General features: G+C 43.7%; 1 protein-coding gene across 1 annotated transcript; it reads right to left on the minus strand.

The window, feature by feature from the left end:
- Positions 1-280: 280 nt before the first annotated feature.
- Positions 281-5,583, minus strand: LOC125151796 (C-C motif chemokine 4-like). Its single transcript, XM_047833260.1, has 3 exons — positions 5,111-5,583; positions 1,047-1,164; positions 281-616 (listed from the first exon to the last, which is right to left on the minus strand). Exons 1-3 carry the CDS (start codon positions 5,181-5,183, stop codon positions 511-513), a joined length of 297 nt encoding a protein of 98 aa, XP_047689216.1. The 5' UTR covers positions 5,184-5,583; the 3' UTR covers positions 281-510.
- Positions 5,584-18,154: the final 12,571 nt, after the last annotated feature.

Here is an 18,154-nt window from a genome sequence, read left to right on the forward strand (position 1 = left end):
CGGCTCTGTGTTGACAGCTTAGAGCCTGGAGCCTGCTGCAGATTCTGTGTCTCTCTCTCTCTCTCCCTACCCCTCCCCTGCTTGCGCTCTGTCTTTCTCTCTCTTTCAAAAAAAAAAAAAAACAACATTAAACTAAAAAAAAAAAAAATTAGTCCCAGAGAATCTAGAACAGCACCTGATACATAGTAAATACCATAGAAGTGTCTGTAAAATAAAAGAAATAACCAGCTGTCTGCGAGAGAACCAGTTCGAACCACCAGGCTTCTTTTCTGTTGCACACTTTTATTTCAACAGCTGGCTGCCTGCAAAGGGAAGACAGATGCTCTCTGGGGGCCACGGTGTCATCAGGTCCCAGAGGGTGGTGTCAAAGAGAAGCTTCAGGAAACAGGGGGATTCATCAGAGAGAACAGCAAGAAAGAGCTTCAGTTTGGGCCAGGACAACTCCCAGGGACCATCTGGCTGGGAGAGTCGGGAGGGAAGAAGGGGGCTCTGTGCATCCTCTCAAGCTCTCTAGGCCATGTTGGCCCCGTTGCTGTTGTCTAGGTTGCTGATGTACTCCTGCACCCAGGCATCGCTGGGGTTGGCGCAGATCTGTCGCCCCCTTCGGGTATGGAAACTGTGGAATAAGATGGAGAAAGAGGAGAAACTGAGTCAGCAGGCCGAGAGGAGCCCATTCTCCTCCCAGCATGAGCTTCCCCACCCCTTTCTCTGCTGGATGCCGCCTCTCGCAGAGAGAGAGAGAGAGAGAGAGAGAGACCCTCCCCCCACCCCCCGTGCTCCCCAGGGAGTCAGTGAAGACCCCTCCCGTAGCCCTGCTTTCCTTCTTTCCTCTTCTTTCTCAAACCCTCTCTAGGCCCCGGAACTAGCTCCCACCACCCCCCTGGGATGACCACCTCAGGCTGGAAAGTTCTCAGGCTGCTGTTCAGCAGCTGCTTCTGGTGCTTCCCACCACTTCCTAGAGAGTCCTGCCCGTCTGCTTCCCTCTCCCAGGCCCTGCTGGTTCTCACATTTGCACCCCCTTCCACCCTCGGGGTGGCAGAACTTACATGATCCCTGGGCTGGAGCACTGTTTATGGGTTCTAGAATAATCTGCCACAAACCGGATAGGGATTTTCCGCAAGGTGTATTTGAAACAGCACGCAATGGGCTTTAATTGAACTGGTTCTGCAAGGTAGAGGGCCATGTGATGCTGGAAGCTTCTCCACAAGGCAGCTTAGATCTGTATCTCTATTGCCCAGAGCATCAGAGGAAGAGACCAGACTAGAGCACCTGGTAGAGGGGCGGGAGTGGGGGACTAGAGTATGTCCTCTCCTTGGCCTCTCTTCCTCTTCCCCCCTGTTAAATTATCCTTCTGTAGGGCCACCTGGCTTGCTTGGTTGGTAGGGCGTGTGACCCTTGATCTCAGCATCGTGAATTTGAGTCCCATGTTGGACATAGATACTACTTAAAAACAAATTTATCTTCCTCAAAAACCTCTCTTCCCTCCCTACTTCCTTCCCTACTTCCTGTCCCTCCTGACCTCTTCTCTCAGACTCTCTCCTAGGGTTGGGATGACTCTGGTCAAAGCATTTCCAATTTCTTTCTTTCTTTTTAAAAAAATGTTTATTTTTGAGAGAGGAGGGAGGGGGAGAGAGAGAGAGAGAGCACGCAGTGGAGGAGGGGCAGAGAGAGGGAGACAGAGGATCTGAAGCCAGCTCTGTGCTGACAGCAGACAGCCTGATCTGGGGCTCCAACTCACAAACGGTAGGATCTTGACCTGAGCCAAAGTCGGACACTTAACGGCCACCCAGGCTGCGCAAAGTGTTTCCAATTTCTGACAGTCTTCAGGATTTGGGAATAAGAAATCAGAATTCCTGGGAATTCTTAAATCGTAAATTAGTCAATTTTTTTTAATTGAGACTTAATTGATAATAAAACATTGTATTCATTTTAGATGCACTGTATATTTTCCATAACACTTCATTTTCATGTTTTTAAATAATACATGACCATATACTAAACAATGAATCACTTTTCTGTGATCAGGTTGTACTGAAAATTTCAGAGCTTTTCTCTAAAAAAACAAAAAAAATTAAATGTAAAGTAATAAATGGTGTCTCTAAATGTTATGATAAAATTATACATTCAATAACATGTCAAATGTCCTCTAGCAGATATAATCGATAATTGAAAATATGAAAAAAGAATATTAACACAAAATAAATGTCATGAAAAATTATTTAAAAATTGAAAAAAAACACTACTGCTTTTTAATATTTAAGGTATTTAAAAGGGGGTGGGCACCTGGGTGGCTCAGTTGTTTAAGCATCTGACTTTGGCTCAGGCCATGGACTCACTTTCATGAGTTCGAGTCCCACATTGGGCTCCGTGCTGACAGCTCAGAGCATGGAGACTGCTTTGGATTCTGTGTCTCCTTCTCTCTTTGTCCCTCCCTCCCCCCTCTCAGAAATAAACATTAAAAAAATTTTTTTTTAATATTTAAAAGTTATCATTCAAAGATGAAATTTTAAAAAACAGAAATCATTAATGGTCCTATTTGTAGTCTTTATCTTTGTTTTGTAACAAATATTGCAAACGTAGAAACACTTTTTTCCATTTTGTATTGCTGTTGGCCAAATTGTTCAAAGTATGTCCAAATGCATCTTCAAGCTGGGTGGTCGTGTCTATAATTTTTCATACAAGTTTGTTTCCGTTTTAAACAATGGGCATTTCTTGTCTGTACTGACTGGTTTTTCCAAAGTGATATTACTTTAGATAATTTAGAGTTTGCATACGAATTAGCAAACATTTCTGGTTTCATGTCCCAGGATTCCACAACGTTTACATATTTTTTCTTTGTATTTCTCCTGCCAAAGCATTTGTAAAGAACTAGAGCCTACAGCAATTGTCTGCCAAACGCCAGATAATGTCAACATTATTGTTCAAATAACAATATATTCACATCCTATAGCAAGAATCACAGTTGAAATTTGCCCATTGAAGGGCTTATTTTGCTTTCAAATTTTTTTTTTAAAACCACAGTTATATGATTTGCCCTAAGTATATTTGGTATGCAAATGCATTAGCATTCACATAGCAGCAGACAGGGCCATGAACGCATACTTGTGAGGTGGCTATGACTTCAGCCTGTTGGGTCCTGACTGCTTCTACCCTACAGGCTCCTGTCCGGGTTTCCCAAAATGCTGATCTTAATTTTGAATTCTGTTTGTCGCATTTCCCATTCTTGCTCTAGATGTCAGTAGATTCCGTTAAATCAGTTAACACTTCTATGTTGATTGTTAAGCTTTAATTCATGCAGGAGAATTATAATACTTTCCCCCATTTTCCCAATTTCTCAACTGAGTTTTCTTGGGGCTTGGGATTTGGAAAAACATAACTTCCTAAGAAATACTGGGAAGGAGTTGCCATATGAAATTGCTAGTGGATGCCCAGGGTGGGGCACAACAGGGCAGGACTGGTCCCCTCCCTCCGAGAGGGTCCTCCTTCATGGGCCTCGGAGAATGATAGAAGGGAGAGGTTTGCAATGTTATGAGGAGCAGAGCCTTGGCTACAAAGCAGGAAAGCTACACTTGTCCTTGTTTCTGTTCCTGAAAGCTGTGTGACTCCAAACAGGGCTCACCCTTTCTGAATGTGTATCCTTAAAATAGCAAATATCGATGGGGCAAGCACTTTGTATTGATATATAGTGGTGATTGTTACAATAAAGGCCTTATTACCCTTGCATAACAGATCAAGAATCTGAGGCTCAGGAGGCCTGAATGAGGCAGAGAAGGTCACAGAAGGTCACAGACTGACCAGTGCAGAGCTTCCAGACTGAGACTCCCTGGGAGGAGAGATGGTGTGTGCCTCTGTCCATCACCGTAGCAATGAGAACTGGATTTAGGGGAAAGCATTAAGGAGCTCTATAGCTAGCTGAAGTCAAAATTCCTGGAAAACTGGCCATCATGCCTTGGACTAGTAGGGAAGCCAAAACAGAGTCCTAGGACTAAGTGTATTTCCATCTCTGATTCTGGTTGAAATTCAGCTCTGGAGAGCAGTTTCCTGGGAAATGTCCCCTCAGGGCCCTTCTGTGGCCAGCCCTCTGCAGGGAGGCAACCATTCCAGTTTAGGGTGGAAAGACCAGTGAACTGGGGGATAGGACACCTGGGGTCTAGCCCTGCCTTAAAAAAAATTTTTTTTAACATTTATTTTTGAGAGACAGAGAGAAACAGAGCATGAATGGGGGACACAGACTCCGAAGCAGGCTCCAGGCTCTGAGCTGTCAGCACAGAGCCCGACATGGGGCTCAAACTCACAGACCATGAGAGCATGACCTGAGCCAAAGTCGACATTTAACCAACTGAGCCACCCAGCTGCCCCTAACCCTGCCTTTTTCAGTCACCTGCTGACTTAGAGTATCCCACAGATATTTATTAAGAGCTTACTTCATGCGAGGGGTAGCTCTATGCTGTGAACAGAACTAGACAAATCTTAAAGGGAGAGGGGGAAGGCTGATATGGGGCTCAAATGCCCCCACAGGCCAGGCTGACAGCAGGTCGATATGACTCCGGCAATGGGGACTCCCAAGACCTGGGAGCTCATCCCCTGTCTAAAGGGACAGCACCCACCATCTCAGTTTCAGTGTAAGGTTAGCTTGTGGAAACTTGGGCTCATGTCTGGTGGGTCTTTCATATTTGCAAAAGAAATGGGAAATATAGATTTTTAAGTGCTTCCAATTTTTAAATGTTGGCAACTGATCAACATGTTGTAAAACCCCATCTATGCTATGAAGACAGGTTGATTCTTTCCAGCTTCCTCTCTCCCAGCCTATGCTGATGCGTGGACTCCCTACAGGAGGGGGCAAAGCAGGTAGCTTGGAAGGTGCTGGATCAGCTTCTCTCTGCTGGGTACCCAAGGGTCAGGGAGGCTGAATTCAGAGGCAGGTTTTCCTCTCCCCAGAGGAAGCAGAAGTGTCCAACCAGGAATGGGGAGATACCCTTGGTAAAGATGCTGTCTGTTTTTCAGGGACCCGTAGGCAGCCTATTCTGGACCATCTCTGTCTTCTCCCCACAGCTCCCTGCCCTCCAACCACTGTGCTGTCTGTTAGAGGAATGAGGGTAACAGGCCTCACCTTCATCAGCCTCAGAGTGGAGGGCGGCGACAATGAGGAGGAGAAAAGCCAGCATAGCCAGGCTGCCCCTCATCCTTCTGGTGGCTCACCAGCTGCAGAAGCAAGATGGGGCCGAAGACTCCTGGGTTCTCTGACTCTTTGAAATTTGGGCTCCGACTGTCCTTTATAAAAGGTTGCTGGTCAGGAAGTCATGAGATAGAAAAATCTGAGATTGCATGTAAGTTTTGTTTCTTTGGAATTATGACATGTGATGACATATCTAAATATGAGAACTGAGTCAACTTATTCAAAGAGAAGTAGAGGCAGACAATGACCTCAGGTTTCACATTTGGCTTACATCTTGTGGGTGGGGTAGGGGAAGACCAGAGACGAGGGCTTTGGGGTAGAAACTATCCTTCTTTCCTGCTCCTCCCCAGGGAGCCTGGTGAAGCCTGCTCTTCAGGTCCTTAATTAAATACTGGTGTGTTGGGGGATGTCCGTGGGAGGAAGTCAGACAAAGAAAGTAGTAGGAGATGGACTTACAAGTGAGGAAGAGAATAAAGCAGAGTGAGGTCATAGAGAGAGCCAGGGTCTGAGTGGTGGTTGCTTGGTAAGCCTGGCTAGGAGCTTATTCAGAGGAGGTGTCATTACAGCTGAGACCTGCTTGTTGAGAAGGAGACTTGCACAAATCAGGAGCCCACATGTCTTGGGGAAAGGGAACAGCAAGGACAAAGCCCCAAGGTGGGATAGGTTTGTGCATCACAGAGGGGGAGGGCAGGTGGAAGAGCAGGTGACAAGAGTAAGGGAGTAAGGGTGAGTGATTGGAGATGAGGTCCATTGTCCAGGTCCTTTTGGTCCTGTCTCTCCACAGTTTACATCTCATTTCACTACTGTCCCATCCACATAGGCACTGCAGGCAATGACAGAGCAAGCCAGCATGGCTCATATTCCCAAGAGCCTTCAGTCGCTATATCCTGGAGAGCAGGTGGGTGGGTTCAACAGGAATATGTAAAGACTTCAGTCTCCCTCCTTTAGGTGGATGCAGAGGATTTCAGCTGCCTGCTTTCTCCTGACATATGAAGAGTATTAGTGGGGGTCTGATCTCCCCATTTCTTGTAAGTTAAGAGAGGTGGAGGTACCTAGAGGGATGCCTCTGGTGGCTGTCTCTCCTCCCTATGGGCTACTGTGTGTGCACAGGAGAGGGCAGGTGGCAGACAGTGGCCTTTGCCCCCTTGGTTAGCAGAACATCAGATGGGAGGGATGGGGGGGACACACATGGACAGGAGGGTGGAAGAAGCTGATTTGTACCATGTTTGGGTCACCATTCTGAGTTACTGGTGACACTGACTCATGTGCCTTCTATGCTCTGGTAAGCAATGTGCACCCTTCTCTTGGACCTTCAGTCCTGCTTGACTGACTCTGCTTTCCCTATTCAAAGGAGAAGAGCTGGACTGGGGAGGGGGACTTGGGGAGGATTAAGTCTCCAAGGTTTTACTTTTTTTGGTAAAGTTGTTTTTGTTTTACATGCTGGAGCACACAACACTGGTGTGGCCCACGATACACTGTACCTTAGTTTCCTGAATTACTGTTTCCCCAGCTGGTCCTGGGGCACTTTTGTTGAATGCCAAAAATCAGAGCCTCTGTCCACAGCTCTTTTCAGCCCACTCTTCCTCAGATGTTCATTGATTGCTACTGGAGAAGGCAGTGGGGTTCATTTAGCTGGACTTGGCCCAGCTGAACCCATGCTGACTTGCAGTAAGCACTTCCTTTTTAAAGTGCCAACAAAGGGTTTCTTCCCAAGAACTGCATAGGTGTAGAATCTTGCCCAGAACAAAAGTGGCTGACCACTCTCAAGTCCATCCATCTTTCCACCTCCATTTTGGGAAAGTTGCTTGCCATTTGCTTGTCACCAATGTTTTACAAGCTCTCTGCCTCCCAAGGATCCACAAAGGTGATCAGTCTCTATCCTCTTTTATCTACTTCATGCAAGCCAAGGAATGAAATGTCATACAATCTACCCAGCCGTCTTGGGCTTTTGATTTATTCTCATCTATGTGAGGGAGGGGCAAATAAAAACTAGAGACTAAGAGTTCTGTTTTGTATCTTCCACCTGTTCAGCTAACACTCTTTGTTCAAAATTAATTCATTCATTGACTCATTCATGTATTCTGTAAATAATTATTGAATGCATACTATGAGTTGAGCATTGTCTAGGAATCAGAAAAATTTTTAATTAATTTTTTTGAAGTTTATTTATTTATTCTGAGAGACAGAGTGAGCGGGGGAGGGGCAGAGAGAGAGGGGGAGAGAGAATCCCAAGCAAGCTCCACACTGTCAGTGCAGAGCTTGACATGGGGATCAATCTCATGAACCATGAGATCATGACCTGAGCTGAAATCAAGAGTCAGATGCCTAACAGACTGAGCCACCCAGGCACCCCTAGATTTATGGGGTCTTCTGTACAGGGTCTTCTGCAAATGGAAGCAAGCAATGGGCTTTTGACACTTTTCTCTTAAAACAAAGGCTTTCATCATGATTCATTGTTAAAAATGCCACAATATGGAGAAATTTAGAAAATAGTTAAGCAAAACTAAGTAAGCAGAAATCCCCTGTGATCCCACAGTCACATTTTTAGATGTCTCTTTGTCTTTTCCTCTACATGCTGTCTCCCTAGCTGACATCACATCAAATAAACCAATTTCATGGCCCGTGCTTTGACACATTGTGAACCATTTCATTTCATTATAAAATTGTATGTGTAAACTAATTTCTAACAAAAATGGTGTGTGCTTTTTATAGAATTTTGAAGAAAAGAAAAGAAAAAAATACCCTCAGTTGTAACACTATGAACATTTTAATGTGTAGCTTTCTGGTCATTTTCCTATACATCATCATACACATTACATACATATACAATGAAAAATGGGGTCATGCTTAAAATTTTCTTTCCTGTAACCTGGTTTTGATAATTTTATAATTATTTTTACTTAATATTGGGTAGCACAAAATATGGCTTGAGAATAAAGAGACACAATACAACATCACTGCACCTGGCATCCCGTGGGCCCCTCTGCATTTCTATGCCCTTCGAAGGAAGATCACTTCCTTTGAGTGATCTCTCTCCCAAACATTGTTTATACTGCATTCTGGCTTTTCTTATGGTTTCACTATGCATATTTGAATCTTAAACAATGTATTTTTAGTTTTGTCTGTTTTTGAACTTCATATAAGTAGAATCATTATATGCATTCACACACAGCTTTTTCTCTCTCTCTACCTTATGCTCCTGAGATTCACCCATGCTACTATGTGTAGCTATCATACATTTACTTTCACTCTTGGGAATAATTCAGTGTATGGGGATACACAGTGTGTTTTTCATTTGCTTCCTTTTATGTTTGCCAATGTCACCATGGCCGCCATGTTTCCTGGCATAAGTGTGTGAGAGTACATATGGGAGTTATGGGGGAGTGGGGGCGCTGGGTCTTTGGCTATGCACACCCTTACTGTACCCAATGGCAATAGTACTTTTCTTTTCTTTTTAATTTTTTTAATGTTTATTTTTGAGAGAGAGATAAAGTGTAAGCAGGGGAGGTACAGAGACAGAGGGAGACACAGAATCCAAAGCAGGCTCCAGGCTCTGAGCTGTCAGCACAGAAACTGTGCTAGAAACTATGAACTGCGAGATCATGACCTGAGCCGAAGTCAGACACTCAACCAACTGAGCCACCCAGGTGCCCTGGCAACAGTACTTTTCAACATGATAGGACTGGTCCACAATGGTAGCAGCAGTGTGTACCTGTCAGTCACTCCATAGCCTCCCCAATATGGATACTTTCACATCTAATGAAATTTGGAGGGAAGGACACAGGAGGAAGGAAGGAAGGAAGGAAGGAAGGTAAACTTCATTCTTTCTAAACTCAGAACCTAGAACTGGGTACTCTGAGCCAATACATATTGCTGGTCTGATGAATTTCTTACATTTTCTACCTAGACTCTGCTCATTACAGCCACTGAAATCCTCTGTGTGACTGAAGGAGGAAAGGTGAGGGGCAGTAAGACAGAGCCAGGTGACCTCCCAAAACATTTAGTAAGTAACAAAATTGGAAATTGAAAAGGAATTATAACCATAATGTAGCACGCATAAATTTAAAACAAACATAATCAGAGCGCCAGACCATGTCTGGAAGCAGCTTCTGATGTTTCCTGGCTCAGGTCCCTGTGCCCAAATCTGTTCACATATGTAGTGCTTTCCTTGCTGGGTCCAGACTCCTTGGGGATTGAATTCCAGTAGCTGATGGGTTTCTGGATCCACACATTGCTGAGGTTGGCACAGACCTTTCCAGTCTCTTAGATGGAGGAAGCAATGGTGAGAGGGAGAAGTATATAAAAAAGGAACAATTCCACAACAGTCTGAGAGATTGCATCTCTCTCTGCTCCATGTCTCTTTCTGTTCTGGAGATCTCAGAGCCAGTCTCTTTCAGAGCTAGGCATATTCCCCCAGCCCTCGAGGTCCCTAGACCTTTTTTAATTGTTCACAGAAGCTGACTTCCTTCCTCTCAGCTCTTCCTTGATTCCCCGTGGGCCCTGGGCCAATCAGAAACACCTCAGGGATCCTTCCCTGTGTCCTGCACTCCTGGCAGGGCCCACCTGTCTGTGTCTCTGTCCATTCTATGTCCTGCAAGGACATTCTATGTCTCCCTGAGATGGGCAGGAGGACTGGCCCAAACATGGCCCCAGGCTGGGAGCATGAGCTGCTGGTCTCTAACAGGACATATGTGAGGGGCCCAGTGAAAAATGTACAGAAGCAGCAAGGGTTTATCAGTAATGTTTCCAAATGACCAATTTTTTACTTTGCTGACTTTTTTCTTTGGTCTGTTTTCTGTTCATTGTTTACCACCAGTCTTATTTTCTTCCTTCTACTTACTTTGGGTTTAATCTGCTCAAATTTTCCTAGCTTCTTAAGGTGAAGCGTTATTAATTTATTTCACACCCTTCTTTGTTGTACAAGGAAACATTTAAAGCTATAAATTCTCTTCTTGGTTCTGCTTTAGCTTCACAATGCCAATTTTTAATATGTTTTCATTACCATTTAGTTCAAAATGTTTTCTTGTTTCCCTTGTGATTTCATCTTTGGTGCATAAACAATTTAGAACTGCATTCTTTATTTCCAAATATTTGGCATTTTCTATATATCTTGTTATTGATTTTTTTAAAAGTAGGCTCCATGCCCAATGTGGAGCCCAACATAGGGCTTGAATTCATGACCCCAAGATCAAGACCTGAGCTGAGATCAACATTCAGATGCTTAACCGACTGAGCCACCCAGGTAACCTGATTGTTATTGATTGCTAATTAAATTCCAGTATGCTCAGAGAATATACTCCCACTTCTGTTAGCAAACTTCAGGCTTTTTTCAAAATAAAGTGCCATATTTGTTGTATTTGTGTTAACTATTTAAAATGTGTAGGGGCGCCTGGGTGGCGCAGTCGGTTAAGCGTCCGACTTCAGCCAGGTCACGATCTCGCGGTCCGTGAGTTCGAGCCCCGCGTCAGGCTCTGGGCGGATGGCTCAGAGCCTGGAGCCTGTTTCCGATTCTGTGTCTCCCTCTCTCTCTGCCCCTCCCCCGTTCATGCTCTGTCTCTCTCTGTCCCAAAATAAATAAATAAACGTTGAAAAAAAAATTAAAATGTGTAAAACTATGCTAACATTTTTGTTACATTCTTACTTCTTTTTTGTGTGTCACTGATGAAGTGTTTCAGTGTTGTGCCCCAACTCTGTTTTCCCTAAGCCCTGTGGTTTTTATTGCATGATTTTGCAGAGTGCAGTGGTTTTTAAGAATGTACATGTCATGTTCTTGCAGAACTGACTGTATCACAATTTGTTTATACACCCACCACCCTATGGACATTTGAGTTCTATTTTTTTGTTTATTTATTTACTTATTTATTTGAGAGAGACAGAGACAGTGAAAGTGTGAAAGGAGCAGAGAGAGAGAGAGGGAGAGAGACAGAATCCCTAGCAAGCTCTGCACTGCCAGCACAGAGCCTGACCGAGGGCTTGAACCCACGAAACCATGAGATCATGACCTGAGCCAAGGTCAGATGCTTAACTGACTTGAGTCGCCCAGCACACCAAGTTCTGTTTTGAATAAAGTTTGGGGATAGGCTCCATACCCAACATGGGGCTTAAACTCAAGACCCTAAGATCAAGAGTTGCATGCTCCACCAACTGAGCCAGTCAGGCACCCCTGTTTGGGGATATTTGAAATAAACTGTCATAATGACTTGTGTACAAGTCTTTGGACATGGAGATGAAAATTGTGGGAAATCAGAGGGAGCAAATGTAAAGGTCTTGATGTGGATAGAGCCTTGACCATATCTTCAGGTAGGAGAACTTGGTCAGGAGCTCACTCTTCATTTGTACTCCAAGTCCCTAGTTACTTTTGTATTCAGTGCCACCAAGACTTGCTCTGGATGGACATTTATTTTCAATTCTAATAGACTCGCTAGGAAGGATAATGGGGAAAAGGAAAACGTTAACTTTTTTTAGAAGCAAAATTATAGAATTCAATACACATAGGTATGTAATATGTCTGTTATTTTCTTTGTATGAAGAATATGAATCCTTATGTAAATGGTGTATATCTTTTCTAAAATTGAAGAAATAGTTGTAGATTCCCTGTATACAAAATAGAGTCCTGTTGTAATCTTATGAGTAATTATTCTCCTTTATTTTCCAGCATTAGGCAGTGTCACTGCCATGTGTTGCCTTGGAATTTTCTGTGTCATTTAACTGGGTGTTGATTGGGATTCATCCTGTTACAAAGTTGTTGTTTCATTCAAAAAAGACCATGCTGTATACACCCCTCCTGTGGTCATATCCCCTGATGATGGCAGGAATATCCCTATTCCTCTCCCCGGCCTTCTAGCCTATTGAAGCAGGATATCGGAGAGAGGGGACAGGAGAGAATCATTGCCCAGGGCAATGACTACTATACTTGCACTGCTCCCCTAAATGCGGATGAGAGAACTCCTAGGGGAATATTTGTAGAGATTAGAGGTGCCATCTAGGAAAGAGGAGTCTTCTCGCTATTCAGTTAGAGTCTACATAGAAAATGTATTTGTTGCTGTGTCCTGAGTGTATCTGAGTAGGGGAAGGGAGACAGATAGATGGCAAGCAGGGAAGACTGCCTGCACTCTGACTTTTGGCTTGAGAAGCATTAGCAAAGTGAAGATGCAGTATCAGGTAAAGGGACTTGAATCATCTTGTTTTTGCACACCCAAGAGGATGATGTCCTGGGTAGCTGGAATCAGAGGGGACGTTAGGTTAAGTTTGTTCCAGGTGCAACAACACCTTGGGAGATAGGGGTCTGATGGTTAAGAACACGGGACGTGAACATTCCATCACGGGTAACTAATAGCCATGGAGAAGTTAACCTAACCTCCCTGAACTTCTGTTTCCTCATCTATGATTTGGCTCAAGAACAGAATAAGCATCACATTGGTATTGTGAGGACAAAATGAGTCAGTGCATGAAAGTTCTTAATTCATATTAAATTCAATAGAAGTAAGCTACTATTCTTAAGAAAGCTTGGTTTCTTTAAAAATGCAAAGATGCATATGAAAGAATGTCTTGCCCTTTTGTTCATGTCAAGCGCTGATTTTACTTTAGAGAATATAATTTATGGCTTAATTTATAACATGTTTCAGCTCTGGCTGTTTCTGGTTGATATCGCCATTGTAAGGTGAGGTGTCATTACAGTGGCATGTTTTATTATTTTTTCAGTCTTTTATCACTTCTCCAATTTGCTTAAACTTCCCCTTTCATCCCTCCCAATCAGTATTATTGCTGTTCAAGAAAACAAGCAGCACAATAGCTAGAAGTCCAAGGCTTACTTTTAAACAAACAAAAGCCTGTTTGTTATTCACAAGGTTATACCATAGTGCAAAGACCAAATACTTATTGAGAAATGAGTATTTAAAAACTCTTGTTTGTATAAACCACAATTTCTTTATCCATTCATCAGTTGATGGACATTTAGGCTCTTTCCATAATTTGGCTATTGTTGAGAGTGCTGCTATGAACATTGGGGTACACGTGGCCCTATGCATCAGCGCTCCTGTATCCCTTGGATAAATTCCTAGCAGTGCTATTGCTGGGTCATAGGGTAGGTCTATTTTTAATTTTCTGAGGAACCTCCACACTGCTTTCCAGAGCGGCTGCACCAATTTGCATTCCCACCAACAGTGCAAAAGGGTTCCCGTTTCTCCACATCCTCTCCAGCATCTATAGTCTCCGGATTTGTTCAATGAGAAAAAATGAAATATGGCCTTTCGTAGCAACGTGGATGGAACTGGAGAGTGTGATGCTGAGTGAAATAAGCCATACAGAGAAAGACAGATACCATATGGTTTCACTCTTATGTGGATCCTGAGAAACTTCACAGGAACCCATGGGGGAGGGGAAGGAAAAAAAAAAAAAAAAGAGGTTAGAATGGGAGAGAGCCAAAGCATAAGAGACTTAAAAACTGAGAACAAACTGAGGGTTGATGGGGGGTGGGAGGGAGGAGAGGGTGGGTGATGGGTATTGAGGAGGGCACCTTTTGGGATGAGCACTGGGTGTTGTATGGAAACCAATTTGTCAATAAATTTCATAAAAAAAAAAAATAAAAAAAAAATAAAAACTCTTGTTTGTTGATGGATTTGCTCAAATATCTAGAGGGAAGATTTAGTAAAACCATTCAACATCACCTTGCGTCACCATGCACTATGTGACTTCTCAGAGAAAACATTCAATAGAAAACATAATTCAAAATAAAAATAAAGATGAAATAATTTAAATAAACAAAAATTTAAGTAGGGAAGGCTCCAGAGTTTGGTTAGTGGGACATGGGTTTTAGACCCATGAAAGAGGGGTTCCAAGTGCCATTCTTCTGGCTTAGGTCCCTGCTTCTCAATCTACTGATTGATTTGGCTCTTTCTTTCTAGACCCCTCAGATTCAGGACTAGGTTCATGATGGGCCCAGGCATCACTGGGGTTGGCACAGGCCAGCTGGTCTCTTTTAGTTTGGAAGTTAAATGGACGGAGGAGTCAGAAAGATTGAGGAGGATAGATATAGCCAGCAGGGAAATTTCTGAGCCCACAGTGGCCCTTCCATCCCTCTTTCTGACTTGACATCTCAGGGTCGGTCACTTTCTCAGCAATCAGCTCTTATACTTCAAGGCATCCAATTTCCTTGAATATCTCATGAGGATCTCCTCCTACACTTTCTCTCCTACTATTAGTTCCTTTCCCCTCTTCTCCTGCACTTGGTCAGCTTCTCCTGGTTCCATGTTGGCCCTGGACTGGCTCAGAAAACACCTGAGGGTCTCTTCTGTACTTGTGGTGGGCCAGAGATCTAGATACTCCTACAGTGGTGCCAAGTCTACCTCCTTCTACCAATGCATCTACCTCTTCTCTCCAGGGCTTCCCCAGTTTGTCACCAGGAGTGAGCAGGAGGAATCCCCTTACGTGTCACTGGGCTTAGAGCACTGGCTGTCGGTCTCATGAGAGTCAGCTACAAACTTTTGAGAGCACCTCAGCTCAACACCAACTGTTGGACAAGGCATAGCAAGAGACTCAAATTATTTATTTATTTATTTATTTGCTTGTTTTTATTTCAAATCTATTTTTTTATTTTTAATTTATTTTTGAGAGAGAGAGAGAGACCATGAGCAGGAGAGGGACAGAGAGAGAGGGGGACAGAGGAACTGAAGTGGACTCTGTGCTGACAGCAGAGAGCCCAAGGTGGGGCTTGAACTCACAAATGGTGAGATCATGAACTGAGCCAAAGTTGGATGCTTAACTGACTGAGCCCCCCCCCACCCCGTGCCTCTATTTATTGATTTTTGAGAGAGAGAGAGAGAGAGAGAGAGAGAAAGGGAGTGGGGCAGGAGCAGAGAAAGGGAGAGAGAGAATTCCAAGTAGGTTCCTCACTGTCAGTGCAGAGCCTGATGCCCCCATCAAAACTATAAACCATAAGATCATGACCTGAGCTGAAATCAAGAGTCAGACGCTTAACCACCTGAGCCAACCAGGCGTCCCAAGACTGAGTCATTTGAAAGCCAAAGAAAATCAACTTCTTATCCCTGACCCTAACCCCCCAAAAGGTCAGAAGGAACTAGGAGCACCTGTGTGGCTCAGTTGGTTAAACATCCGACTTCAGCTCAGGCCATGATCTCACAGTTGGGGAGTTCAAGCCCCCATGTCAGGCTCTGTGCTGACAGCTCAGATCCTGCTTTAGATTCTCTGTTCCTTGTCTCTCTGCCCACCCCCCCCCCCCCGCCCCTCTCTCAAAAATAAATAAATAAACATTGAAAAAAGAAGGAACTAGAAATATCTAGCATTTCTTAAAGTTGGGGAACTCAAATGGGGCATGTGCTTTTTTCCTAGAAATTTCCCCTGTCTCTATCTCTCTGTTTTGGTTTTTATTCTTAAGGGAACTTAAAATGTCTTATCTGTCTTTCTGCCTTCTTTAGAATGGAAATTCATCTAGCCCGGGATGTCACAATAGAACAGAGATCAACCTGGGATATCTCTTATGTCACCAAAACAAGTGGGCTTTTGAGAAGAGCTGACATGACTCTAAACTTACTTACACCAATGGGAAATAAATAGACCTGGAGTGTGCCTCTTGCCAACAGTTATTCAGTGAATTTGGCTTCAATTATTTTATATGTAAAGTGGAACTTACCTCCTCTGCTCTCTCTCTTTCTCTCAACTACTTGGTAGAATATGATATCCTGGACCTTTTTGGAAGAGAGAACAGGGGTGTTCAAAACCCCTGTTGAATTCTCTATTATCACTTGAGTGATCTTTGTCATCAGGACATTTTTGATGTAGTCTTACCTGCGCCCAGAGAGGGTAACATCTGAAAAGGGCAGAATGGATAATAGACTGACATGGTATTGAGAAGTTCTGGGAGCAAAGGGTCATGGTGAGTCTCAAATGCCTCCATGATGCTGGGCAGGCAGGAGATTCTGAGATCAAGCATTGGCACAGATAAGACAAGATTTGGGTACTTGCAGCTGGCCCCAGTTTCAAGCCATTATCACTTCTCTTTATAGAAAGCCCCATGGCATCAGAAGATGGAAACTGGGGGTAAAGGGAGGGGCAGATTTTAATGATAGTGTTGGTGTCATGCTGTGAGTTGCACAAACCAGAGGTTGTCAACACCCTTTGGTTAATGCACGGGTTCAGAGTATCTGCAAAAATAGTTCAACTTCTCCATCAGTTGGTGCACTTCTCAGAAAATTGTTTGCTACTTCATCAAGAACGTTCTGAAGAAATTGTTTCTCTAGTTGGTGGGTGGCCAAGAGCTGATCTCATCACAGGTCTCCTTGCAAAAATAGATATATCTGTAAACTGTGGGCTGGTTGTTACTCTCTCATAGAGCAGAAGGTACTGATGCTATTTTACAACTCTGGCCACACAGATGTGATATAAATTATGATGCCACAGACTATATAACAATAAATAACCCTCACCTCTGGGCTGGAAGGTCCATTTTCAGGATGGCTTCATCCATCACCTGTCTGGCACCTGGGCTGGGCTTGTTGAAAGATAGGGTCAGCATGGACCATCAACAGAAGCTGTCTGCATGTGGCCCTTCCTGGGGCAATCTGTCGGCTCAAAGATGACTGTTTCTGGTGAACAAGGTGGAAGGTGCATGACCCTCTATAACCTAACCACAGAAGAAGTCACATATTGCATCTCCTCTGCTGTAATGGAAGCAGTCACAAGCCTGTCCAGACTCAATGAGAGGGGACCTAGATCCCGCCTCTCATGAGAAGAATGTCAGAGAAATTGTGGCCATGTTTTAAAGCCACTACGATATCAGAGCACGTTGGTGGCTCAGTGGGTTGAGTGTCCGACTCCTGATTTTGGCTCAGGTCATGATCTCACGGTTTGTGAGTTTGAGCCCCACGTGAGGCTCTGCACTGACAATGCGGAGTCTGTTTGGGATTCTCTCTCTCCCTCTCTCTCTGCCTCACCCTTGCTCACGTTCTCTCTCTCCCTGTACCTTTTTTTTTTTTAAGTTTATTTATTTTGAGAGAGAAAGACAGAGAGAGCACCCAAGCAGGGGAGGGCAGAGAGAGAGGGTGAGAGAGACAGAATCCCAAGCAGGCTCTGGACTGTCAGCACAGAGCCCCATGTGGGACTCAAACCCATGAGCTGTGAGATCATGACCTCAGCCTAAACGAAGAGTCCAACGCTTAACCGACTGAGTCACCCAGGTGCCCCTCTCTAATAAACAAATACACATTAAAAAAATTTAAAACCACTACGATATCATTTTATCTGTAAATATTTGTATTAGCTCCTTATTGTTGCTGTAACAAATTACCACACACTCGGTAATTTAAAACAATTTAAAACAACTCAAATTTATTCTTGTACCATTCTGGATGTCAGAAGTCTGAAATGGGTCTCACTGGGTTAAAACTAAGGTATTTGCAGGGCTGCATTCCTTTTTGGGGGCTCTCAGGGAGTATCTATTTTCTTACTTTTTTTGGCTTCTAGAAGTTGCCCACATTCTTTGGATGTAGCTGGCAATGACTCAGGTCTTTTTCACATTGTGTCACTCTGACACTGACACTCCTGCTTCCCTTATAAGGATCCCTGTGATTACATTGGGTCCATTCAGATAATCCAGGATAGTCTCCCCATCTCAGAGTCAGTGGATAGCAGTCTTGATTCCTGCAGGCTGTGTAACATAAATTCAGTTTCCGGGGATTAAGACATGGATATCTTTGTGGGGGTGGGGGGAAGGTGACATTATCTTACCTACCTCCCTATTTCAGTCTATATATTTAAAAATAAGGATCAGGGTACCTGGCTGGCTCAGTCAGAGGAGCTTGCAATTCTTAATCTTAGGGTCATGAGTTCGAGACTGACATGGAGTGTAGATATTACTTAAATAAATAAAATTAAAAACATAAAAATAACGATGTAAAAAACCACAGTCACAATACCATTGCTTATTTACCATCCATATATCCTCTTCATTGAAATACTCATTCA

This window comes from Prionailurus viverrinus, chromosome E1, assembly GCF_022837055.1.
Source record: "Prionailurus viverrinus isolate Anna chromosome E1, UM_Priviv_1.0, whole genome shotgun sequence".
Lineage (NCBI taxonomy): Eukaryota > Metazoa > Chordata > Mammalia > Carnivora > Felidae > Prionailurus > Prionailurus viverrinus.

What these genes read in the sequence shown, in the direction of transcription:
- LOC125151796 (XM_047833260.1), bottom strand. Translation starts at nt 5,183, where the DNA reads ATGAGGGGCAGCCTGGCTATGCTGGCTTTTCTCCTCCTCATTGTCGCC. An exon ending in CCACTCTGAGGCTGATGAAG is followed by an intron (nt 1,165 to 5,110) that starts GTGAGGCCTGTT and finishes TCTACCTTGCAG; the next exon opens with AACCAGTTCAATTAAAGCCC. An exon ending in TGCTCCAGCCCAGGGATCAT is followed by an intron (nt 617 to 1,046) that starts GTAAGTTCTGCC and finishes CTTATTCCACAG; the next exon opens with TTTCCATACCCGAAGGGGGC.